This window comes from Camellia sinensis, chromosome 2 (assembly GCF_055761805.1).
Source record: "Camellia sinensis isolate YWXY chromosome 2, ASM5576180v1, whole genome shotgun sequence".
NCBI lineage: Eukaryota > Viridiplantae > Streptophyta > Magnoliopsida > Ericales > Theaceae > Camellia > Camellia sinensis.
Genome location: NC_138962.1, coordinates 184,812,397 through 184,839,969, shown reverse-complemented (window position 1 = coordinate 184,839,969; position 27,573 = coordinate 184,812,397). Strand labels below are relative to the sequence as shown.

General features: G+C 36.4%; 1 protein-coding gene across 1 annotated transcript; it reads left to right on the top strand.

Annotated features, from left to right (window-relative positions):
- The first annotated feature begins 15,021 nt into the window (after positions 1–15,021).
- LOC114317818 (ras-related protein RABH1b) lies at positions 15,022–26,711 on the top strand. Its single transcript, XM_082916368.1, has 6 exons — positions 15,022–15,436; positions 23,113–23,183; positions 24,689–24,777; positions 25,016–25,127; positions 25,642–25,732; positions 26,355–26,711. The coding sequence occupies exons 1-6, from the start codon at positions 15,320–15,322 to the stop codon at positions 26,496–26,498; spliced, it is 624 nt and encodes a 207-aa protein (XP_082772494.1). The 5' UTR covers positions 15,022–15,319; the 3' UTR covers positions 26,499–26,711.
- Positions 26,712–27,573: the final 862 nt, after the last annotated feature.

The window sequence follows — 27,573 nt, the reverse complement described above, 5'->3', positions numbered from 1 at the left end:
AATGCATGTATGCTCGAGTCGCCTTGCCGAAAAATCCATCGCGATGCCCTAATTTGCCTCTGTTTGCGACTGGTCCCGAAATACTGAATAAAACTCCAGAAGGCTGAAACTCCACCATGCTGTAGGGATACTACCGACCAGTTTTTGCTGCTGGTTTCCGGTTTGCTGCAACAGAGAGGAAGAAAGGGGCATGGCAAAGTATTTCAACATATGTGTGCACGACCACTCTCCCCGTCATTGCATAAGCTCTAGGGAGTGTAGTCCTCGATCCTCGTGCCACCAATCACGCATCTCGATGCATGATGGCCGAGGAGTCGAATTGCATGACTCAATGTCAAATAGATGCACAAATGAACACAATAAGGCCCGAACTCCATCATGGGTAATCCGGAGTGTCGGGGACCGAGAATCGAGGCATGTTTCGTCACTTGGAGTACAAAACGTCCCTTGTTTCCCGTGTCTGGACTAAACCCTATTCCAAACACAATGCAATACACATGGCATGCATGAATGCAATTCTAACATGCAACCTAAACATAATGCCACTAAATGATGCAAACATGAAAACGATGATATGCAAACATGCTACTAGCATACACAATGCTATGGGATAATCAATGGTATACTCGATGCACATGAAAACTATATGGCATACGCAATGCACACATGGAGACTAACAATGAAAAGATCAAGGCATACACAATGCAATGGTCAATCGTGCAACAACATGGACTAAATGGCATACACAATGCAAGATGGACTTAAACTAAAATGAATGGGCCTCAGCCACACTCAAATCAGTGGCTAAACATGATGAAATTAAAGACAAGAACACTCATGCAAACATGCCCAATGCAAGAGACTGAACTTAAGGCATCAAATGCCACTCTACCAAAGCATGGCAAGGAATGAAATATGGCATACAATCATGCATTTTCCAGCTCTGAAATGACATGCAAGATGGTCCCGAATCATGCAAACACCTCACATAATGCATGCTAGATGGCTCGAATACCGAAACTAGTGAAGCGCATTACACTAGAGGTACACAAAGCAATGCACAAATGGCCAAACCAGCCCCAAACAAACCCTAGGCAGGTCCAAGACAGTGGGAAAATGGACTAAAATGGTGGCTCAAAAGGCATGGAAATGAAGCTTATGCAATGGTCCAAAAACGAGGCATACAAGCATGACTCTCAAATGCATTTAAAGAGTGAAAAACATGAGAATATGGCATACATGTAAGCTCTGAAATATGATGCACAATGGTCCTAAAACATGGAAACACCTCAACATAAGCATGCAATAGGCTCTAAAACTCAAAGCTAGGCAAGGGTATTGAACTACAACCATGCATAGAAAGCATCATTTGACTATGAGGCATAAAAACAGAGCTAAGGCAGTCCAAAACATGCAAAAAATCAGTTTAAAGTATGGCCAAAAAGTGCTAGAATCAAAGGCCAAAATAGCATGCAATGTAAGCTAGTAAAGAGGATTTGCACTACAAGCATGTGAGGCAATCAAGAGGTCACCAAACCAGCAAAAGCCTAAGGTATGAAATGCCAAATAAAGCCCAAAAAAACAACTGAAACATGGTCTATGCATGCAAGAATGATAGGCTCCTTTGATAGGCTATAAAGAGGGTTGTTCTACACATGCAAGATGGACACCCAAAATGGCAAAACCAGCTCTGGACAGAGCCTATGTAGGTCCTAAAACTCACCAAAGAAAGGCCTGAAACATGGCTTGGAAGCATGCAAATAAGGGCTCCTTTGTTAGGCCAAATATGCTAGTAAACAAGACAAGGGCTGAGAGGGTCACCCCTCTCTGATTTTGGCACTCAAAACAGCATGCTAGCCACTAAAAATCCACTGGATTTCAATGGCTAGAAGGCCAAACAAAGGTCAATGCAAAGGCCGAAAGGCATGGCTCAAAACAAAGTATGCAAGGGGGTAGATGACCCCCAACAGAGAAATGATCTTAAACAAACATGTTAAGGACCTCAAAATAAAACTTTTTTCAGTTTATGACAAAGCCCAAATATTCTTTCAAATATAGCTAAGATATGAAGCAAAATAAAGCTAAAATGGGGAAAAGGTGTGTTACCCTTGTAGCCAAGAACTCCAGCAGCTTCTGGACCAAAACAGCAAACCTTCAACCTCTGAAAATGGCCTCCAAGATGTTTAAAGTGATGGTGGAGGGGTTAGGCTAGGAGGTGGTATGCAATAGGCCAAAAATAAGGGACTTTTTAACACAAAATAGAGAGATATAGAGAGATAGATATATGTATGCCTTAACCAATTTTCTGAACCTTTGCTAATGAGGGAGAGGGTCTCTCTTATAGCCAAAGAGGTCCAAAGCTTCTTCAAGAAGCCAAAAACCAAGTTTGATGATCCTCCATACATGTGTATGGAGGATCAATTCGGTGCCTTCTAGCTGGCACAACTGGCAACAACTCACAGGGACAAGACAAGAGGAGGCAGGCCGACCGGTTCAGGGGGTCGGCCGACCACTTCCCCTGGTCGGCCGACCAGTTCAAAAGGTTCAAGTGAGTGAATGGTGGTCGGCCATCTCCTAGGGTGGTCTCCTTACTCAATGTAAGCTAGTGGTATGGTGGGAGGCCAACAATTGTGGCTCAAAAGTCAGGGAGACCAGCTACCTGACAAGAAAAATCGGCCGGCGGGGAAAAGTAGTCTCCAAGAGGAAAAGGTGGTCTCCCACCCTTGTACCACCTTCCAAACAATGAAAATAGGGTCCATGCCAAAAATGAACCAAGACGGATGCAAAACAAGGGTTCGGGGGCCAAAACGCGCAGCCGGGTGCCTCGAAAACTGACTGTTAAGCACCGAAAGTGGCGTGTAGACGACAGTGTCCCTCTAGAGAGAGGAAACAAGGTGTGTGCCAAAAACCAGAGCGAACGGAGAAAGTTAAGCGGTCCCGAATTGAGGCGCACGACCGACGGCTCCGAAAATCAAGAACTGGTCTCCAAACGGGAAAAGTGGCCTATGACCACGAGGAGTAGCCTACGGCCATTGAGAGATGGTCTACGAGACCTCTCCCTCTCTTCGGGAAGAGAATATAGAACCTGGTTCGCAAACCGAGGCAAAGCACAAAAGAGTCCCAAAGTCTGGAGGCAAGGCTCTCAGCCGAGACTCCGTAACCTCAGAACGAGCACAACATGCGCAATCACCGAGCGCTTAATCGATGACGCCTGAGTCTTAAGGTCGGTCAAAAATGGGGTGTCTACGCTCATCATTAACTATACTGTGCCTTTAGGCACAGACATAAACTAGTACACAACAAATGAGATGTCAAGATCATCTTGGGTCCTTTTACAACCTTCTTATAATCAAGGGTAAATTATGCTGACACCTTATGAGGTTTCTGTTTAATACAAATTTTTTTCCTCAAATTTAAAAAATTACACTTATCCCCTTGTCAAATTAAAATAACATATTTATCCCTTAAGATTTATATATATAAAATAATAAAATAATGCAGATATTTTATTCATGTCATTTCAAAAGAAATAGCAAATATCTTCTTTGGTTTAACTCACACAAAAAATTGAGTTTTTTTATTTTTTGTATTTTTTTTACTGAATTTTTTAAATATTTTAAGTAATTTTTTTTTATTTTTTAGATACACCTGATCTAGATATACTTAAGAAATATAATCTTTTGTGATTCTTTTTTTTAAATTCACCAAATACAAAAAAAAATATAAAAATATAAAAATTCAATACATTATCTTATTTTGTTGTATTCAATATTTTTTAAAAGTTTTTTATACAAATTTTATACTTTTTAAATATATCTAGATTAAATTGATCTAATCTAGATATAATAGTGGAAATAAAAATGAAAAATTATATTCATATAAAAATTTATACAAAAAAAATATCATAAAAATGTTGTGATAGTGATATTGTTGTAAATATAAATCATGTTTATGGGTATTTTGTTTTAAAGTGAAAGGTCACCATTAAGTATATCATTGTGTTTGAAAATTCTATATAAAATTTATGTTTATATATCATCGCTCAATAAGAATATGTTCAAGTAGAATTTAATGATAAAAAGTTGTAAAATGTAGTCATGATGATAAAAACAAGAAATGGTAGAAAAAAACAGACAGATGATCATTTAGAAAATTTTAGGACATGACATTAACAATTCAAGGGACAATTAATGAGATTACAACCTTCAGAGAGAAAGATGTAATTTTCCAAATGTGAAAGGAGAATCTGTATTAAAAAGAAATCTTAGGAGTGTCAGTGTAATTTACCCTATAATCAACTTTTTAGTATAGTCTTTTCCTTGACTTTATTTTTTAGCTAGACAACTCTCTCTAGCAGAGCGAGCTACTCTATTTCAATTAGTCACCTCTGTCATTCCTATCTACTCCATGCAATCTACTCTTTTCCGTAGTTCGGTTTGCACTGCTATAGATAAATGTCACAAACGCTTTTTGTGGGAAGGTGACCAACAACACTGTTGTATGTCTCTTGTTGCCTGGGATGTTGTTTGCTCACCGAAATTAGACGGAGGACTGGGGTTGCGTAAGATGCAGGATATTTATATAGCTCTTCTAGCCAAGCTAGGGTAGAGAGTCCTTTTGAGCTATGAATTCACTCCCTTCTCCCAAGTGATGAATTGCCAAAGTTTGTGTGCGATTACTAGCTGGATACAATTGCTGGATACAATTGAATGGGATTAGAATCACCTCTCTTAATGGTTGCCAAGTGAAACACTTGAAGTTTTACTAGCAGTAGTGGTGCATCTAGTGGAGTCAAACTCAGATTGTTTTACTTGGAAGCACTCGTCGAAGTAGGTGTGAGCATGGTCCGGAATAGGTAAAATCAGGACCAATCTGTTATCTACAGTTCCTGAAAAATTGGAACCAATTCAATCCGTTTAAATCCTGAAACCAATCCAATCCATCCATAATAGCGACATACTGTTCTAGAATTTAAACAACCATAAGAAAACTACCTCCACCATAAGTATTTAGACCATTACAAATTAAAACTAAAAACTAACAAACAAAAGTAATAAAAGAAGATACTATGAGGGTTTAGGTTTGGATTTAGGTTTTATATGGAATAAGAGAATATACTATGCGGGAGGGTGTATAATATAAATATAGGCTATTTGTATAAGGTCCGAATTGGTTCCAATTTGGAATCGTGGAGTTCAATCCGGAACTAATCCATAGACTACGGATTTTTAATTTTTTCAATTTAGAACAGAACCACAGATTCAAAAAACTAATCCAAACTTATCGGATTGGACTGGACCGGATCGAATTACGAATTTCACAAATTCCTTGTTCAGCCCTACGTCGAAAGGCTTATTCTCAACAAAGTCTGCTTACGCTTGTCTCTAACAACAAAACACCACCATTGTTCCTCAAGATAATTGGAAGTTAATTTGGCGTACTATGGGCCCTAATCGTTGGAAACATTTTGCTTGGCTTCCTAGAACTGTTTGTCTTCTCACAAATGTCATGAAATTTAAACACCAGCTGCGCAATGATCCTTTATGCTCTATTTTCTCCCAACTCGAGGAGATAACTCTACATACTCTACGGGACTGTTCACGGGCCAAGAAAATTTGGCAGGAGCTCATTCTTTCTTCTCACTGGTTGCTTTTCTTTTCTTTACCTGTGCTACAGTGGGTTGACTTTAATTTAGACAAGCCTCCTTGGGCTAGCATATGTGCTTGTGATTGGGGATTACTCTTTATGGCTGACATATCTTCTCTTTGGTATTGGCGCAACAAGCAGTTGCATGATCTTGACTTTAAGGAACCATTTCGACCGGTTGATTATATTAAGGGAAGGGTGCGAACTTTTAATTAAATCAGGATAGATTTTTGCATACCAAATGCTCTTTTACTATCACCATTACTTGGACTCTTTCCCTTGGTGGTTGGGTGAAAGTTAATGTCGGTGGGACTGTTTCTCGCCGAAATAGACAAGCTGCTTGTAGAGGTCTGATTCAGTCTACTAAAGGGGATTGGGTTATTATAGACACCCCATTTTTGACCATCCTCAAGACTTGGACGTCACCGTTTGAACACTCGGTGATCATCCATGTTTGTGTTCGTCTTGAGTTCCCGGAGGTCTCGGCCACACGCCTTGCCTCAGGATCTCTCGACTCAACTGTTTTGTGTTTGGTTTTGCATCAAACACTTGTGTTTTTGCTTTGGAGAGTAGGGAATGCTTGTTAGCCATCCCCACACCTCACCGGCCATGGCTTGAGGCCACCGGCCACTGTTTTGTTGCTATCGGCCAAATGTTTGGCCGGTCGGCACTATTGATGGTCGGCTGACCATTGTTTTGGCCAATTTGGCATCTTTGGCTGGCCGACCACTGTGTATCTGCTTTTGGTAGATATTCTGTGCTGTGATAGCTGGCACCCACTTTGCCCCCCCTCCATACACGTGTATGGAGGGATTTCACTCTTGCTTAGCTTGTTTTGTAAGCTTTGCAAGAGTGATCCTCTATAAAGGGAAGCCTTCTCCTCCCTTCTCAAGGGTTAGAAGGTTGAGTTCCAGAGGTCTGGATTAGGGTTAGGGTTTGTGTATCACCTATCTCTATATCTCTCTCTCTTTTTGCCTTTGTGTGTGTATAAGTGTGTTTGTGTCTTACTTTTGTGCATAAACACCTAGTGCTACACCTTATCTTGGTTTATGAGGTGCCAAAGGTTTGTTTTCAAAGTTTTGAGCTGGTTTCGAGCTAAGGAAGGCTGCTGGAGCTCCATCCTTGAAGGGGTCTACAAGGGTAAAATTCTTGCTCTTTATTCCCCATTTTTGCATAGTCTTTTAACCTACCTTGCATCTGTTTTTAGACTTTGTGTATAACTAATAAAAGTCTTTTTTTTTTGAGTGCTCTAAATAGTTGTTTAAGGTCACTTTGTTGTTTGGGGTTGTTTGACCCTTCTTAGGCCTTGTTTGGTCTCCATTTTGTGCATTTTTGGTGAGCTCCGGGACCACCTTGTTTGGGCCTCCTCACCACTGAAATCCCTGGATTTCAGTGGTGGGGATGGTGATTTAAGGTCCTAAGAAGGAGAGGGCCATCCCCTCTCCTTGTTGCCTTCAATGTTGGCCATTTTAGCCTCATGTGTGAGCATCTTGTTTAAGTGCATGTTGGCCATGTCTTAAGTGTTATTTGTGCTTATTTTGCCATGATATAGCACTGTTTTTAATTGGTTTAGACACACCATGCATGCTTAGCATACTTGTCTTGTAATGCCATGAATTGCCTTAATATGTGCCTAGCATTTAGACCACTATGCTTACTTGTTTTGGCCTAGCTTTGTGAAGCTTTTATACATGTTTTAGTATGCCTAAGGTCTGTTTTTGGTTGCTCAGGTCATCCATGCTTTGCTTTGTATAGCTACCATGTAATCCCCCTTGTGAGCCTTAAGTGTTGACCCCTCTAGCATGCTTTACTTGCTTGTTTCAGTGGTTTGGCACCACTTATAGCATCATTTCAGTCCTTGTGGTATGCTTGTATACTTGCATTTGATGCCCCTTTAATGCTTTAAAAGGCTTGTGTCTTATGCTCCATGTTTGAATCTTTATGTATGCTTCCATGTTTAGACCATTTAGATGCCATCTAGGTGCATCTTTGGTCTTGTTTAGACCTGCATTGGACCTATTTTAGGTCCTCCTGGCCCTTTGGGGTTTGCTTCATATAGCTTTGGTTTAAGCCCCCTTGAGTCTTGGACATTTTTGAATGCTTGGCTTGTCTTGTTTACTTGGTTTGGCACCTTTATAACATGATTTTCAGAGCTTAGTATGCATGACATATGTCCATGTTTGTCCCTTTTAAGTGTGCTTAAAAGTTGCTCTTTGATGCTTAAGTTTTGAACCATGTATGCATACATGTTTGTGTGTATTTTGGCCTTCATTTCCTTAGCAATCGGCCACTATTTTGGGCTTATTTGAGAGCTGCCCAAACTAGTCTAAGACCCTCATTCGCGTGTTGTTGCATGCTAGCCTTGCATGTTGTTACATACTTGGCCTATCGCATGTGTTGCATGTTTGAATCACATTGCATTTGGCATGCATTTCCTCTTGTTTTGATTGCTTAACATGTTATATGTCTTGCATGTTTGCATGTTCACATTGCATCTTTGCATGCTTGTTAACTTGCATACTTGTTACATATTTGCATCTTAGCATGCTTGTTTGCATCCTCATGTTGCATGTTTAGCTTGCATGCCTAGGTTGCATTTCACTAAGCATGCATGCCTTGCCTCTTGAATTGATTATGATAGAGGTTGGGCCTCAATTGTTTGTTTATGTGCATTTCATTCCACACCAAAATGCACAACTTGGTTTCTTGGGCCATCACGCATTGAAATGTGCGATTGGTAGTTCGAGAATCGAGTACCATACCCCTTTGAGTCATAAACATGATAAGGGGTGTAGTGGTACAAACATTGCTTTGAAATGCATTGCCATGCCTTGTTTTGCCCTCTGCTGCTGTCAAAATAGGTTCCTGCAGGAAGATATGGCCGGTCGGCCATCTCCAGTGCCGGCCGGCTATCCATTTCTGGCCGATGGCTTCATAGATGGTCGATGACCACTTACCTTTGGCCGGTAACCATTCCTCATGGTCAGTGGCATTTCCCAGTGTTCATAGGGTGTACCTTGGGACTTTTGCAGTCTTCAGAGGAGGAAAACAGTGAAAACAGAGGCAACTTGTGCATGGCGGTGGGTTTCCAAGTGGTGCCGAGCATACGTGCATTGGGCCCTCTTCCTGAAGCGATTTTATCGCTTTATTAGCTTAGTTAATTTGTTTAACTAGTTAATTGGTCTGTAATTAATTAATTAGCTTGTAGGTTAATTAATTTGTATTATTCTTTCGGACCCTCCGAGAGAGGGCAATTGTGTAATAAGCGCGCGTGAGTGTGTATATGTCTTCCAACCCCACGTCTTTCTCCCTTTCATTTACCAGCTTTTGATGGTTAGTATTAGGGCATATTCAATTTAGCATATTTTATGCCATGCATGCGTGCATCATTCATCAGTATTGCATGCACCGGGCTCGGCGCATCATGCTAACTGCATAGTATTTCAAATCTAACTTGAATATATGCTATCTATCGCATTTCACATGCCATCCATAGATTAGCCGAGCCTATTCTAGTGACATTTTGTATGCGATGCATTAGCCACTTTAACATGAACTAGGATCATGCATGATTAGTACACTGTGAGTGTTTTTATGCTTTAGCATCTCGCATGAGTGTAAATATTAAACATAACAACATGCTTACCATGTGGCTATATGATTATGTGATATAAACTGCCTGAATGCCTGTGGGTGAAAGTTGGATTGTTTGAGTTCGAACAACTCATTGAAATCCGTATTTTAGCCTACTTACGAGTAGCAAATTTCAAATTGTTTTCAACCAAACAGATATGCGATGCTTTGTTCCAAATTAGGCGATCTAGTCTATACTTTTGTGTTGTGCGCATCACATTGTAAGATTAGGCTAATAACCGGAATAAGAACACATAACGTTTTCAAACCTAGATATCATGGTTAGTATAGGCCGATCTTCGAATCGGGCGAGCGGGGGTGCTCATAGCTGACCTTCCCTAATCGTACCCAAGTTCCCGAGTTGAGGCAACTTTGGTGATGACGGACACGTGGCCTTAGGCAACAAGTCAGGGTTTCCTAAATTTCCCCAAAATAAAATATTTAGGTGGCGACTCTGTATCTAGCAAAGCAGTTCATGTTTGGCACTTCTTTCTAAAAAATCTATTTTCCAAAACGATTTGCCAAGATTTGGACTCTTTGGTGATTTATCAATCTCACACTGCACATTGTGAGATCAGATTAAGAACTGACACACAAATTGAGTCCGAACTGTAGCATGGGGCCCAAGGGCGCGTTTACAGTTATGGGCTTCATGCACTATGTGGGTTGTTCGTCTATTCTTGTTGCGGAGCTATGGGCCATCTGCCAAGGATTACATATGACATGGGCTCACAGACACTGCCGTGTTATCATTGAAACGGATTCTACCGAAGCGATTCATGCTATTCAACAAAGTAACATTGCCCGCCCCAACTTCAATCTATATCAAAAGATTAGGGAACTATTGACAAAGGATTGGTAGTGTGAGCTACAACAAATTTGGCGTGAAGCGAATATACGCGTAGACCTTATTCAGAAAAATGCTTTAAATCTACCAGGCATGCATAAAGCTATGCTAGATGCCCCGTCTTGGTTGACAGTGGTTCTGGAGAGTGATAAACAGGGGGTTTGTTCCTCCAGGGTTATTATGTAGTTTTTGTGATCTTTTGGCAAGTTCGGTTAAGGGGTTTTTATTGATAAATCTCATTTAGAGGTGTTCTATCCCAATAAGTCCACAAAGGAAAATTATAATCTAATTAGTTCTATGTGTTTATACTTTTATTCCATAAGGTCTTTTTTTCCTAATTTATATTTTTTGTTAGACTATAATACCCTTATGTCTATTATTGATATAAATTATAAGAAAGAATGATATACACGTTTCCATCTGTTTTGGTTGTGGTAGGATTTCGTTCCTATAGGAGAGAAAATGACAACACAGAGTTCGTGGTAGTATTTCGTTGCGATAGGGTTTCATTCCTATAGGAGAGAAGATGACGATTCAAAGTTTGTGCTCTGTTTTTTTTTTTTTTTTTTTCCTGCAATAGTTATGATTTCAACCGGAAATCAAAGGAAGAGAGGAGGATTTGAATCGAAGGAACAGAGGTGATGGATTACAAACTTGTTTAGTAGATTGATTGAAACCCACATTCGACTAGATTAAATCAAAGGGAAAAAGGAGATGGATTTGAATCACAACTATTTTTGTATCTAGTCTATGTTGTTAAATTCTTTTTTCCAACTTTACTTTTTGGAATTGATGGACATGCAAGTTTTATTTGGTTAAATGGGGTTATGGGTTTTGGCTAGTTATATGGTTGAGATATGGCTCTGGTTTTTGAATGTGGTGAATATTCACATCGCAGGAAGAATGTGAATGTATATGAAGGATTGTGTGCTCTGTTTCTTGCTTTTAACATTATTATCTAGATTAAATTTTGGTTAGTTGGTTGTGTGGGGTTGTTGGTTTTGGCTAATCATGTGTTTGAGTTTTGATTTAAATTTTTGAATATGGTGAATATTCACATCGCATATATAAACAATGTAAATGTTCATAAAGTGTTCGGTTTTGGGATTAGTTATGCAAAATATAGACTTAGCTATTTCTTTTGCATGATGTGATCAGTGTTAATATTCACATTAATTTGAATTGAAAATTTGTCATCGTGTTATCAATTGGTGTTAATATTATTCACACGCCAATATAATATTGAATGGTGAATATGTTTTCACTGTGGTCATTACCACTGTGACAAGGTTCACATCAACATTGCATCAACTTACACAACGACAAACCTCATCTTTCATTTTGAATACAAAATGATGTGAATATTCACACTAAAATATACGAATGTGAAGGTTCACATGAATTTTGGAATATAGATAAAGACACTGTGGTTTCAAAGTGTTAATTACTAATATGGAATGGTGATATTAAAATTCACATCAAAATTGCATTGCCCACAAATTAAATTAAGCCAATGATTATGTGTTCACAATCGTAAAGCTGCTGACAACAATGTAAAGGTTCACATTGATTTTTTAATCTTTAAGAATATGACTACATCAACATTGCATTTAGCACAAACCATAATTTTTGTGTGTACACAAATATGAGGTGTATGTTTATGCTCAATCAGATTATTGATGTGAATGTTAATATCACGAATAAAACATCAAATAAATTAATTTAGTCACATTAAGCCAATGGTTATGTGTAAATAATTATAAAATAACATAAACCAATATGAATATTAATATTGACTTTCTAGTAACAAATATTATGACAACATACAATTGTGTTTTATTAAGCACAATCAAAATAATTAATTATGGTTCTTTTGTCCAATGTATTCTAATATTTACAAAATCACAAAGGATGTGGAATTCATATTCATATTTTCTCACCGATGTAAAATGTGTCTTTGGATGCCTTGTATGTCTCTAGCACGCACACGATGACATCATTGAACTTCATGTATTTGTTGAGGTCAACTTTACCGATCCTCAACACATTAAACAACTGCCAAAATGGCGTTTCCTTCAAACAATCCAGCTGAAGATCCGAGAACTTGGTACTCATCATTAGTTTCACTAACCCAATGATGTTAGATCGGTAGTTGGCCTTTTTCATATTCACTTTTCAGGGGGGGCTGGCTATTTGTTCAAGTTTGTCTTTGACGTGAAACTGTTCTCTTTTTTATTTTGCCATGAAATCTATCAGCAACATCTATTTGTTCAATTAGAAACAAATTTACTGGTAATGGTCACAAATGGTAAATGATAACAAGTACAAACTATATGTGCTGTGAATAGTGGAATAATGTGACCATGGTTGCATTGAGCAAAACCATGATGTGAATATTCACATGAACACAGTACAACATAGGATCAAATAATAAAAGTCAAATACATGGCGTGAACATTCACATTGATCAAACACATGGTGTGAACATTCAAAAAATAAATTGAGTCTGTTATTTCCTACAATGAAAACACTAATGCGAACATTTGAAATACTGATGTGAACATTCACATATCTAAGCATAAGTGTGAACATTCACATCTTTGGGCACTGATGTGAATGTTCGCATCTATGGACAATGATATAAACATTTACATCTGATAAAGGATTGAATGGATTGGACATGGATTATGCATTTTTGTTGACATTAGCACAAATTTATTTGGCATGTATTTCACATCAGTGCGTTACAATCAAACGTGAAGGGAAAACACAACAACGATAATATCAAATAGTTATTTTGGAATTCACATTGAACCAAAAATAAAGGGGGAGGAGTGTGAATATTCATAATAACTACATATTACCAAACACCAAGACAATATCACCAATTCATCAACTACAAACTATAAAGTTTTGCATCATACTCAAACATGATATGAATATTAAGTTGACAAACATGGACAACATTAAGCGAGAATGGATAATTGTCAATCAGTGTGTTTGGTTTGAGTTTTTTGGATTAAGTTTTTTGAAAACTAAGTTTTTTGGTTTTTGTGTTTTTTTTTGTTTTTAGTGAATATTTTTAAATTTTTAAATATTTCTTTTTACTTTTTTAGATGTACCTTACTTAGATATATCTAAAAAGTAAAACATTTATAAAAAAATATTTTAAAAAATTAATAAATATATAAAAAATGTACTGAATTCTTGTATTTTTTTTTTGTATTTTCGGTATTTAGTGAATTTTTAAAAAAAAAATTTTAAATTGTTTTACTTTTTAGATGTATTTGTGTTAGGTGTGTCTAAAAAGTAAAAAAAATTGCTTAAAATATATATATAAAAAATCAGTAAAAACAAAAAAAAAAACCCGAAAAATAAGAAAATAGAATTTTCTGAAAGGTGTTTTTAGAAAAATGGAACCAAGTAAGCTTAATGGTATTTTTCACATTATATTCACATACATATGTTAATTCACAATGTTAATGTGGAGATTGACATTAACATTGTATCATATTACACAACCACAAAAACAAGCATTGTTTTGAATATAAGAATGATGGGGATGTTCACATTTATAGCTTACAAAGTACAAAAACATGACAACATTAGCAATACATTAACCACCCACCACAATTTTTGTGGGAATTAAAACATATTGTGAATATTCACATTGGTATATATGTCAACATCAGAAAACAATAGTTTTATCCATATATCACATAACAAGTCCAAGAAATGAGGTTTCTCATAGGTATTAGCTTGATATAAATCTTCACAATGTAACATACAAATGAATTGGTCCACAACAATCATTTAACAATTTTATACATGCTATGGTTTCTATGTGAATGTTTACATCATGGGAATAGCAACAATAACAATTAAAAATAAAAAATCTTTAAAAAAAAAGAGCAAAAACTTTAGGAGATTTACATCAATTCAAGGATATCATCAATGCTAACAACAACAGCAAGAAAGGAAAAATAACAACAATAATATGAACAATAAAGACCAAAATCATATCAATGTAATTATGGGGATGTATGGAAGTTCGCATTAGGGGAAAAAATAGTTAGGGTTTAGGATTTATATACAAAATGAGTGAAATCATTTACGTTTGGTACCCACTATGAGATGGTTGGATTGTTACAAATAATCATTGTGAAGATTCACAGTAGAAACGAAGATGAGGATGGTGATTCCCGCGGCCGACGACATAGAGAAGACGATAAAGGAGTTGGGGCGATGAAACGATGAGATGATGAGACAATATCACAAGCATGGAATATAGGATTTTTGCCGGATTGTTTCCACTTTGCTTGGGAGAACTCTTATATTTTCAGATTCTGTTGGTTTGAATGGCAAGAGATATTCAAAAACGTAACATGGGTGTTTTGGACAAAAAGCTAACTATGGGACTTATTGGAATAGTCAAAAACAATTTAGGTTAGATAGAATAAAACACTTAGGAATAGAACACTGCAATGAGATTTATCAAAAAATCACCCTTGGGTTAAAAGTTGCTTTTGCAGCTTGAAGGCTAAAAAGGCTAGATGACTCTTTAGCTGTGAAGTCATTTGACAAGTTCAAACAAATTACATATAAAATTAAAATTATATCCTTTATATTATTTAAGATTATACATAAGTAAAAATATAAATTTTTTAAATTAAATGAAATAATTTTATTATTTTATTGTGATGTGATATCATAAATAAATATTAACTAAAAAAAGTCAAAAAGTACTTTTTAATCATTTCCTCAAATTACTTTCTAAGAACATTAAAAAATTTAATAAAAATTCAAAAGTAAACTTTTTATCATGTCAAGACATCTCTTTGTTTCTTTCGCTTTGGCCCGGTTATTATCCCAAAAAAAAAAAATTTATTTTTTATATAAACATAAATGAAATGTTACTAGTTATCTAGAGGATGAAATGGCTGTCACGTCGCATGCAACAGCTCAGCTTGTGTTACCGTTACAGCGTGTGCCCCAAACCCCTCTTCAAATAATATTCGGCACCCGCAAAACCTCTTGCCGCTTCTTCAAATAACAATTCCACACCTGTCCCCGAAGAATCACCATATATACACATCGAATTCTCCGGCGACACACCCCACCACTTTTCCATCGAGATCTCCGCATTTTCCCACCAGATCCGCTGGATTATCCGGATACATAGATCAGTGTGTGATGGCTCCGGTTTCAGCTCTTGCCAAGTACAAGCTCGTGTTCTTGGGCGATCAATCGGTTGGTAAAACCAGCATCATCACTCGATTCATGTACGATAAGTTCGATAACACGTATCAGGTAAACAAATTATCAGCACATACAATCTTTTTAGAACGAGAATTTCTCTCCAATTTGATTGCTTGTATGGATCTGATTTCTCACGCATTGTGATCTGTTGAAGCGTTTGATTTTTATTCCTTGTTTTTTTTTTTTTCTTCTTAAATTTGAGATTCATGTACGATGAGTTCGATTATACATATTCGGTAAAGATTATCAGCACAGCCGATCTATTTAGAAAGAGAATTTCTCTCAAATTTGATTTCGTGTATGGATCTGATTGGTTCCGCATTGTAATTCTGGTTGAGTTTAGTTGAATCTTGGTTTGCATATGTGATTGAGCTGATAATTTTGTGTTCTGTTGGAGGATTTGATTTTTCTTTTCCTTTTTGCTTCAATTTGAGATTTACTTGCTTTTGTTTTATCTTTGATTTATCCTTCTAGCTAGTTTAGATGTTAATCTTTGATATTAATTTATCCGTATCTGACACGGATACTTTGGGGACAGGTATACGCCACGGGTCCCCTTATTTGAGTAATTTATTTTTAGGGATACGCTGGGATACTTTGAGGACACACTAGAAACATGCTAACTTTTCTTTTTCTTCATTTTCTTTAGTGCTTTTGATGAATATTTAATATTTATTTTTTTCTTCTTAAATTTAAATATTTAAGAGCATCTCCCAATGCTTACTTTTGTTTTTTTTCCCCATCAAATTTGAGTGAAGATTTAGGTTAAAAGGTTCATCTACTACCAAGCGTTCTAACGCTAAATTTTCAATTTTCATTTTTCATCAAACCACCAGTCGACCGGAATGATGTCTGGGCAGTCATCCAGCATAGTGTAAATTTTCTTCAAAATTTCTCCAATTCGGTTGGCCAGCCGGTTGATTGACTGGTCATCTATCCGATCGCCCACCAATGGTCATCTACGAGATTTGATGAAAAGTTAAACGCTCCCTTGATTTGATGAAAAAAGTATGACTCATTTCATTTGATACCAATTTGATAAAAGTTTTGAGTCTGGGTTGGAGATGGTCCAATAGATCATCTATAAAAAATATATATATATATATAAACAGTAAGCGCTGATTTATTTAATTTTTTTTAAAAAAAAACAAAATATTGAATTAGAATTAGTTTTTATTAATATTGATTGTTTGTGAATGTAATATTAATTTAGATAGCAAATAAAAATATATGAAAACATATTTTATTTCCGTGTCCCCGTCGTGCCTGTATCTCCATTTTTTTAAAATCGCCGTGTCCCATGTCTGCATCCGTGTATGTATCCGTATTTGTACTTTTAAGATGTTAATTGAGTTTCCTTTGTTTAGTTGAAGTGAAAATATTAAAAAAGAAAATAAATCTTAACCTGCGATTGTCTCTTCTTACAATTTCTAGATAAACACAAAAAAATTCTAGCCCATTAAGCTTAATAGTTGTGCAAGGATCTTTTAATCCAGATTTATGCATTCTCTTATCACAAATAAACTATCCTTTGTTTATGCATTCTCTTAATCCAGAGTATTGACGCGCAGTTTTCCTCACGCTCCGTTTGTTTGGTCAGAAAACATTTTCTAGCAAATATTTTTCGTATTTTCTAGTATTTGGTACAATGGAAAACAAAAGGCAACGGAAACATTTTCTATAGTCAATGGAAAACAAGCCTATATGTGCTGAAAATGTGTTTCACTTTTAAAAGGCGGAAAACGTTTTCCAAACTAAAATTTTGCCAATGTCACCACACCATCACCACCACTCTCACTCATCTCCACCACCACACCACCATCACCACCACCGTCGCCCCACCATCATGCCACCACCTCCACCTCCACCTCCACTTCCACCTTCGTTCCACCACCACTACCAAACATAGAAAAATACTTTCTCTGAAAAACATTTTCTGAAAAAGGTTTCTGTAGAAAATATTTTCTATTAGAAAATGTTTTCTGCCCAAACAAACGGAGCGTAAATTATTTTTAAATTTAAGAACTTAGGGCTGTCTCATTCATCAAACTATTTAGTTAGTGACATCCCTTGAGGGGAGGTGGCTTTCATATGAATAGAGTGATTAGGGGGGAAAAAATATAATTGACCTTTTCTAAAACTGAAAGTATGTGTGTTTATGTGTGTATGGTATTGGATTTAGTTGGACTGAGTTGCATTAAAAAATTAACACTAGTTGCCGAGTAGTCTGAATTGCATCCAGCTACTGAGTGATTGTGGAAATAAATTCTTCTTGGCAATTGTGTTAAAAAACTTGACTATTCTAGCTGACCCATGAATAAAAAGAAAAAGAAAACTTATGCATTTGATTCATTATGGGAATATTATCATGCTTTGGTGGTTTTGAGCTTATGCACAAGTCTTCACTTGTGATGTAACTACATTAACAAGGTCGTTCTGCATTTTGTCTTACTCCTACTAAAATATAAAGAGACTATAAAAGAATGAAAAGAATTATTTGGCTTACTATGAATGAGGTAGAGGCTATGTATATATAATAGATTCATGATACAATTCAAAAAACGATATAAATAAGGAAACAATACTAAATCAATGATTGACAAAATCACAGATTATATACATAATACTAAAAATAAAAAGATTTTATGTACTCTAATTTCCATATTCAACACTCTCTCTCAAGATGGTGTGAAGATATTCAACAATCGCAGCTTGCCAATGGATAATTGGAAGAAGCCAGAAAAAACTCAACAGCTAGTTCAAATAAATGCTCCCGAACAAATCTAGTAATCCACTAAATCAAAAAGGCCAAAAAAGTGCTTAATACATCAGCCCCACACCCTAGAAAGGAAAAAAACAGGGACGAACTGCCTGGAAGAGCTGCTGAAGCATCTATGGCCAGGAAACACCCTGATCGGTAGCCAACAAAACCCTGGTCGACATCAGAGGCCAGAGCTAATGCCGAGAGATAGTTTATGGTCGTGTCAAACCGTTGTAGAAACTGGTCGGAACTAATGTCAGGATAGTTTAAGGTCATGTTGGATTGTTATACGAATTGATCGGAATCAATGTCGAGACAGTTCACGGGGTCATGCCGGACCGTTATAGGAACTAACCAAAATCAATGTCGGGACAGTTTAGGGGTCATGTCGGACCGTTATAGAGACTAATCAGAATCAATGTCGAGACAATTTAAAGGGGTCATGCCAGACCGATATAGAGAACTAGATGTTGAAGAGTGGCACACACATAACTTATGATGTGGTTCTGAATGATGATGGTATAACAGATGACTAAGTGTGCCAAGGGGTAGCTTATTAGAAAGTGCACCAGGGGGCGGCTTTGGTGGTGCGCTAGAGGGGGGCAGCTTTAGTTGTGCGCCAGAAGGGGCGGCTTAGGTGGTGTTGCCAAGGGGGTGACTTGGGTTGTGCTCCAGAAGGGGCCGCGTAGGTGGTATAATACCCTCCTCAAACTCAAATAGGTTTGAAGATAGAAACCTATTTGAAGTTGAAATAGAGGGAAAGACAAAGTGGAGCAGAAACATACAAAAAAAAATGGATTGCGAGTTTGGGATAGTAATAAACTAGTGGATAGAAAAAGATAGCACCACAAAGTGATACTGAAAGAAAATATGGCAGTGGGATGGGTTGAGGTCTGACGGGTGACCCAAGGCTGTCGTCCACCAGTAAAGCAAAATTACTAGGTACTTAACCTAGCTCTGATACCAAAAAGAATAAAAAGAATTATTTGGCTTACCCATGAATGAGATAGAGGGCCATGTATATATAATAGATTCATGATATAATTTAGAAAATGATATAAATAAAGAAACAATACTAAATCATTGATTGACATAATCACAAATTATATACATAATACTAAAAATAAAAAGATTCTATGTACTCTAATTTCTATATTCAACAACTATCACATCGGGAGTCTTGATCATCGAGGGTGAGATTTTTTCTCTGCAAGGGGATATCTCTGCTAGTATAGAGGGATATTACAAGAAGTTTTATTCAAAGTAGGAGTGTAGGAGACCATCATTAGAAGTGATGGATTTTGTTTCCATTAGGGAGGAGGAGAGGGTTTGGTTTGAGAGACCGTTTGAGGAGAAGGAGGTTATAATGGATCTTTGTGTCCTCAATGGGGTTTAAGCACTAGGACCATATGGATTTTCTATGGCATTCTTCCAACACTATTGGAGGAGTGTGTTTTAGGGAGATGTTATAGTAGTTTTCACTGATCTTCGTGAAACAGGAAAGTTTGAGAAGAGCTTGAATGACTCTTATAAGTATTGGTGCCTAACATGGGGAGAGCCTGGGGTATGAGGAATTTTAGACCCATTAGCTTGGTGGGGACTGTATATGACCATACTGAAGTTTTGGTTGAATGTTATTGGGATGGTAATCTTTGAGACTCAAAATGCATTTATTAGGGGTGGCAGACATCGGATACGGCGTTAGTTGCTAATGAATTTGTGGATGCAAGACTTAGGAGTGGTGTGCCAGGTATTATTTGCAAAGACATTGAGAAAACATATGATCATGTTTGTTAGTTTTAGGTTTTTATTGTTATTTTATTTATAATATGTATATATTAATATGTGTTGGCTAAGATCAGTGCTATCAAAGGTGCATCAAGGCGCACGCACTTGTGGTGCCTCAACACTCTTGAGATAAGGCAACTTTAATGAAGAGTAAACAAGTTGCTTGAGGCATGTGAGGTGCAAGCAACAGAGAGTCACGCATCTCCTTCAATTATGCCCAATGTGTTAAAGATGTGATATATCGACTAAAGTCCATTATGATTTTATGTGTTAGCACCTACTATTAGAGCCCTTCAAATAAATAAAGGGTCTCAATCCTCATCAACAAATTGCAGATACATACCAAAACTTTATATCTTGACTTGCATATATTATTTTGTTTTACTTATTTCTATCTAGACAATGACAATGGGGATGAATAGAAATTTGCAACCTAAATATTTATTGTTTAATGAATGAATTTGCTTAATTGTTTATTTTATTTACTTACTTTATTTAAATATTTAATTGCTTAAATATCTTAATTGCTTGATTGTATAATTGTTTAATTTTTTTTAGTTGTTTAATTGCTTGATTTGAATTTGATTCATTTAAAATTGTTGATATGATCCAAGTTATGAAGAACAATGTAATGTGCTAGGAGGTAATAATCTCATATAAAAATACAAAATGTCATTGGGTAGTAGATAAAATATACAATGAATTTCTCATTCTCGTAAAAGATTATGCAATATCTATAACATGCACTTCGCTTTGATGAAGCTTGTGCTTCGCCTGACTTCTAGGTCCCAAACACTTGTAGAGATGGAAGTGATGGATTTGCTTATGTATTTTAACTACGAGACTTTCAATTCTTGTGAATGGAGTCTTGAAAGGCTTCTTCCATGCTCGTGGGTTGCGCATATATATATATATATATGACTCATATCAAAAAATTGACAACGCAACATAGATAAAACCACATTTGTTAAGTTGAGAGACTTGCTTTTAATGATTCATGGAGCCTAATGAAACACATATACAATCTTTGATTGATTTAAATTTTGTTTTTTTTGTTTTTAATGTTAAATTACTGTTAACTAAATCAAGTCTTAAGTCCCATCAAATGAGGTCGGTTACATGAATTCTTCTTCTCCACTCGACTCTATCAATGCTATTTGATTAATCAAATTAAGGAGATTCATATCTCTATTTACTATACTAACCCACGTCAATTTAAGTCTGTCCCTTCCCCTAATACTTCCCTCTACCATCATTGTATCGCATCTCTTCACTACTGCCTTTGTTGGTCTCCGTTGTATATGACCAAATCATCTCAATCTATTCTCTCTCAGCTTATCTTCTATCGGTGCTACTCCTACCCATTCAGGAATATACTCATTCTTAACTCTGTCTTTTCTAGTCTTGCCACACATCCACTTTAACATCTTCATCTTAGCAACATTCATCTTATCTACATTTTGTTTTTTAGTTGCCCAACATTCTGTCACATATAACATCGCTGGTCTAATAGCCGTTCTATAGAACATTCTTTTTAATCTAGTGGGTACTCATTTATTGCACAGTACCCCAGACATACTCCTCCACTTAAGCCACCCTATCTTAATTCAATGGATCACATCTACTCCAATCTCCCCAGCTGTTATGATAATCGATCCTAAATAATGAAAAAGTTCACTCTTAGGTTGTTCTTGGTTCTCAATCTTCACTTCTCCTCTATTTCTATTGTTACTATTACTAAAATTACACCTCATGCACTCTGTCTTAGTTCTGTTTATCCTAAATCCTTTAGACTCAAGTGCTTCTCTCCAAATCTCCAACTTAGTGTTAACTCTTTCTCTAGTCTCATCCACTAATATGATATCATCTGCAAAAAATCGTTAAATTACTGTTAGTTTTAATTAATTTTGATTGTTTATGGATATAATATTTATACACATAGCAAATAAATATTTGAAAATATAGCAACAGGTTTTTTTTTTTTTTTTTTGCCTTTTCATATCTTAACTGTGTTTTGATTTTTTTGAAATCGATGTATCCCATATTTGTGTCCATATTTATATCAGTATATGTGCTTCCTAGCTAAGGACAACCTTAGCAGGGGGAGAGAGAGAGTGGTAGTGATGCACTGAAGAACAAGAATATTGTTGGAGATAATTATACGTGAGGCCTATATGGAGATCCCCTTTATATATAGGGTGGCAAGCCAGGGGAGCCAGCTCAGCTGGACACACGTGGCGCAACCCCCTTTGGCTAGGCAAAATGAAGGGGGGGCATAGGGGTGTATCGCATGGGTCAGAGGGTAGGAATGATGCATCCCTTTCTAGTTGTGTCAAGACAACTCAAAGACAGGTCTTGGTCAAAACCCTCTCTCTCTCTCCAAGACCAGTCCGATCGTGTCTCGCCCCAAAGGGGAAAAGCTTGGCAAGCTCTTGAACAAACTTTGAGTTCTATCCTTCAATCCACAAGTCCTCTAGTTTTCCTTACCATGCACCTGAGCCTTGCTCCCAGCCAGGTGATCATGAGGTTGTCTCGACTTTGAGGTGGAGATCAAGCTCAGTGTGGCTATTGGTGAGCTAGGCGATTGAGTCAATTGTTCAATGAGCTTTGATGTGAGGGATCTTGGCTAGTTTGGTGGGGTCATTTACTAGCCAGGCAACCGAGATAGCCAACTCCGATCTTGGCGAGCGCGAGAGTCACTCAGGGTGTTTGCTTATGTTCCAAGTATCTATCACCCTAAGGTGACACATGGCACGTGAGGTTTGTTGTAGAAGCCATAATGTGATGTCATGGCGCATTCAACGAGTGCCATGTGTCAACATGGGCCCATAAACCTACAATAGTTATTACAAATGCTAAACTGCATTCATTGTGACTTATTTGAGTTGCTTCTATTTTGTTCTAATTGTTTTGATTAAAAGCTAATTTTGTGACTATTCTTTTCCTTCCAAGCCGACCCCATTTGATGGGACTTAAGGCTTGGTTTGGTTTGGTTTATTCTTTTCCTTTCAAAATAGTAAATTGACTTTGGATATTATGTGGTGCCAAATAATAAGTCTCCTTATGTATATCTTGTTAGTTGTTACTAATTCTAGAATATGCTTTTCTGCTATGCCTTTTCTTTTTTTCTCATCTCTAATCTCATATATGCACTTACGCATCATAAATTGTAATTCAGGCTACTATTGGTATTGATTTTCTATCAAAGACAATGTATCTGGAAGATCGGACAGTTCGATTGCAACTCTGGTAAGCTGATGCAGTTCATTCTCATTCTAGAAAAATGCCCATGAATATGCATGCACAACAGCACATTTATAACTGCAATTAAACTGATGCAGTGGCACACCTGAGGGACAAAAGGAATTTAGTTGAAAATGGGCCAATTGCCTGGGCCATATTCACTTTTTGTGTTCTACAGAAACTCTGAATGTCTTACATACCATCTTGCACATGTTTGATATGACAACTTTTAATTCTGATAAGAACCTCTGACAATCTTTTGCTATTTTTCTCATCCCTTTACCCCCCCGCCCCCCAAAAAAAAAAAACAAAAAAAACAAACCAACAACAACAACAACAAAAAAAAAAAACAGCATGAGTTGTATATCTTATGGTTTGTTGTTTGTGAGTGGATTCTTATAACTACATAGTGCTAAGAATAAGATCCCATACTGTTTAATATATTAGTTTATGAAATTTTATGTTCTCTTTGTTGTCATGTCATGTAAATATTTTTGCGCCCCAACACCCCCCCCCCCCCCCCCGGGCGCCAAATTCAATCGTTTTGTTATTCTAATTTTCTTTTACTATCAGAGTATATCAGCACTACTACTACCTGTGTAACTTACCGATAGGGTCATATGTTTTTGTGCAGCTGGTTGAAGTCCAGAGAGAATAATTCAGTTAGTGTTTGGTAGTGCATTGTGTGTTAATTTAGGTGATTAAATATTTGTGTCCTTTGCTTTGGGTTCATGAGAAGGATCTGCATACAAATCACTAGCAAACTTAAAATCGATGTGTTTACTCAGCTCTTCTGAACATCTCTTTGAAGTGTGCAAGTTTGCTTGATGGAATCTTAACATATGAAATAATAAGGTGCGTATAATGATGTTAATCTATTGAAAGCACAATCCTGATGTTTGGCCGGCAATGTGTTTGAATGGCATGCTATATTTGTAAAGAGATGGTGATTAGCAATTTGCTTGTATTTGTTGCTTGATACATTGATTGCTATAGTTGAAGAGTGTCTTGTCACGTGCTAGGAGATGGTGATTTGCAACTTGGTAGTCGTTATTGTTTGATAGAATATTCCTTAGTCTGGCTAGGCTTTTCATGGTCTTGATGCTTTTGACATTCTAATGTGATTGATGCCATATTTTTTGCATCTATATCCTCATTTTCTATCTATATTGCTCAAAAATATGATACCACCGGTCCTTTTATTATTTGGCTGTTTGCATTTAGAAGTTAGCTAAAATTCCCAGCCAGAGGTGTTACCTGGTTGGTAGTAATAAAATGCTTATTTTGCTAGAGTGGAAAAGGTATTGATCAGATGTGAATTTGACTTCGCTTTTTATTTCTTGTTTTTTATAATGTTGATGAATGGTAAGCATGATTTGTTGACTACAGATATGATTTACCTTCTGGAAATCGTCCATTTTCTATTTGGTTCAATCTCGTGTTTGGTACTACGTGAGGTATTGGAATGTATAATCTTTGGAAGCTTTATCTTCGATTTGGTTTGTTTTCAGGGATACTGCTGGTCAAGAAAGGTTTAGGAGCCTTATTCCAAGCTATATTAGGGATTCCTCTGTTGCAGTTATTGTGTATGATGTTGCAAGTATGCATTTTCTTCTATCTTTTCAATTTGTTTATTTGTTTTTCAGAACTTATATTTTATTCCCAAGAAAAATGGTGTTTAAAGGTTACTTACAGATGCATGAACAGATGCAGTATTAGCTACTATAATTTCAAATGTTCTGTCTAATCATCTTGCTATAATTTCTACTTGATTAATTGTAGAAATCTTGTATGATACATTTCTGTTATTTCATTCGATCTTTTTTGGTGGGGTTTAGGCAGGCAATCATTCCTGAACACTTCAAAATGGATTGAGGAGGTTCGCACTGAGCGAGGCAGTGACGTTATAATTGTCGTTGTTGGGAATAAAACTGACCTTGTGGATAAAAGGTAATGATTGACAGTTCTTGTTTTAGTTTATTCTGAATGCAGGTAGCATTCTGTAGTTAGTCATTTGGTTTATATATCTATATATACCTAGGACATATTGTAGATAGAATAAATTTACAGTTTACACTTATGCAAGATGCACAGTGAGAAGTAACATTCACTATGCAGTTCAGCTCTATTGATGTGGCCGATGCATGAATATGAAAAAAGATGAAATTTTAGCATTTATGCAGGCCTTAAAAAGGCAACTTCAATAGGGTTCTATCATTGTTTCATGGAGGCAGTTGAGAATGGAACATGCATGACTAATAACTCAATCCATTTTCGGCATCAGACTTATCCCTTTCGAAATAAGTTCATGGTAACATGGTCTTTAGGTTGGTTTGTTTTCATTTTTAGGCATTCAAGCAAAATACAAGTGGTCATAATTAGGATTTCTGGTGGTTGATCCATATAATATATACAAATTGACAATTTTTTTCCTCACATTTGGCATCTTGTGGTTGATTCATAGGCAAGTCTCAATAGAGGAAGGAGAAGCTAAAGCTCGTGACCTAAATGTTATGTTTATTGAAACCAGTGCAAAGGCTGGCTTCAATATAAAGGTAAGCAATTAGGATTTCTTATGTGATTATGATTTCATAGAAATCTTATTCAGTGGCTTATTAAAATGCTAATGTGTGTGACAATTTTAAAGCCTAGATACATTCCCATGTTCCTTTTCTTTCTTCATTTTTTGGCATAAAACTTGGGCCTCTAGCAAAATAATCGCATTCTGATCCATGACGTGACACCATTTTGGACATGTTCATTGTTAAAAGGAAAGGTTCGGTAGGATCATCACCTTATCTGTTAGATTTGAATCAGGGGAACGTTTTAAGTGAGAAAAATGCGTTATATTTACACTTTGTTTGTTTGGGCAGAAAACATTTCATATTTTCTAGCATTTGAAGCCGCCACCTCCGCTCCTCCGCCACCACCACCACCACCACCACTACTAATACATCCATTAGTACATTAGTTTGAGGATGCAACCAAAACATGGGAAAATGTTCTCATTTTCTGAAAAAGTTTTCTGTTGGGAAATGTTTTCTACCGAAACAAACGGAAAACTTAGTGTTCAACTTTAAGTGAGAGAAAACACCTTCTCTGTTCTGTTCTGGAGATTTTTAAAATTTTTATTTTGTTAGGCTTGTTTTGGTACTAACCATGAATACCTTTTTCCAGCCATTATTTCGGAAGATTGCTGCAGCCCTACCAGGAATGGAAACACTCTCTTCAACAAAGCAAGAAGACATGGTTGATGTCAATCTCAAGTCTAGCAACCCTAGTTCATCTCAGTCACAACAATCAGGAGGATGTGCCTGTTGATAATATAGTGCCTGCTGCCAGACCTGCCCCTTGAAGATTACTGCCTCATTTATCTGTAAATATCTTATTCTTAATATTATTTATAAATTTTTGGGTGTGGTTGGTTTATTTAAAAAATTTAACTTAAAAACAGATGGTTATTAACATGTGTCATATGTTATCTGTATTATTCTTGTGTGGACCAACAATGAGTAAATTATTTTTTTGCCAAAATTTATGTGAAGTAGTATATGTTTGGATTCGACTCAGCTTTGTTAGTGAAATTTTGGTTGGAAATTCCATCAAAAAAATGAATAGGGTAAATCATGCGGTCGTAAAGTTTTATTTATTCAAGCTGTAACATTCTGGTATTTTTGGGATCATCAGGCTCTATGTTTGATCAGAATATTTCCCTATTCCCCCAACCCTCCCAAAAAAAAGTAAAAAAGGGTAAGAGGAGACAATCCGTGCGTGATAAACATCTCTCGGCATGACTATTTGGAAATTTTTACAACAAACGAGTTGAGCCAAACTTTAAGGTGTTCAAGCTAAAGTGTAGTTTAAAGATTTGAGCTCTAGCTCAGCTCATCAAAAAATTGAAAATCTTGATTTAGGCTTGAACAAACTTAATTACATAAACGAGTTGAGTTCGAATTAGATAAAATAAATAAATAAATAACTTTTTAAGTAATATGCACGTAAAGGGTAAAAGTAAAAAATTATAACTAAAATATTAATAATTTTTATCAATTAAATATATAAATTCGCACAAGCATCATACATAAATAGGGAAATAATATAAATTAAAAACATATTTTAATTGTTTATCATTGTGTTTATGAGCCTATTCGAGATTCTATTCGAGTTAAGTTAAATTACTGAACAGGTCTAAATTTCTAGATCAAGTTGATTCATTTAGTAAATGAGTCAATTTTAAACTGTTCATCAATAATTTGATTTGTTTGTAATTATAATATTTGAGATGTGATTGAGACCCCCTCAATCATCAACCCCCACCAACCCACACACATGTGGGAGTTGGTGATTGGAGAAGGAGGAAAAATATACATATATATATATATATATATATATATAT

Bases quoted from the DNA above. Each gene is read 5' to 3' on its own strand.
- LOC114317818 (XM_082916368.1), top strand. From the start codon at position 15,320: ATGGCTCCGGTTTCAGCTCTTGCCAAGTACAAGCTCGTGTTCTTGGGC. The intron at 23,184-24,688 runs GTAAGCTGATGC...GTTTGTTTTCAG, and splicing joins ACAGTTCGATTGCAACTCTG to GGATACTGCTGGTCAAGAAA. The intron at 25,128-25,641 runs GTAATGATTGAC...GTTGATTCATAG, and splicing joins ACTGACCTTGTGGATAAAAG to GCAAGTCTCAATAGAGGAAG.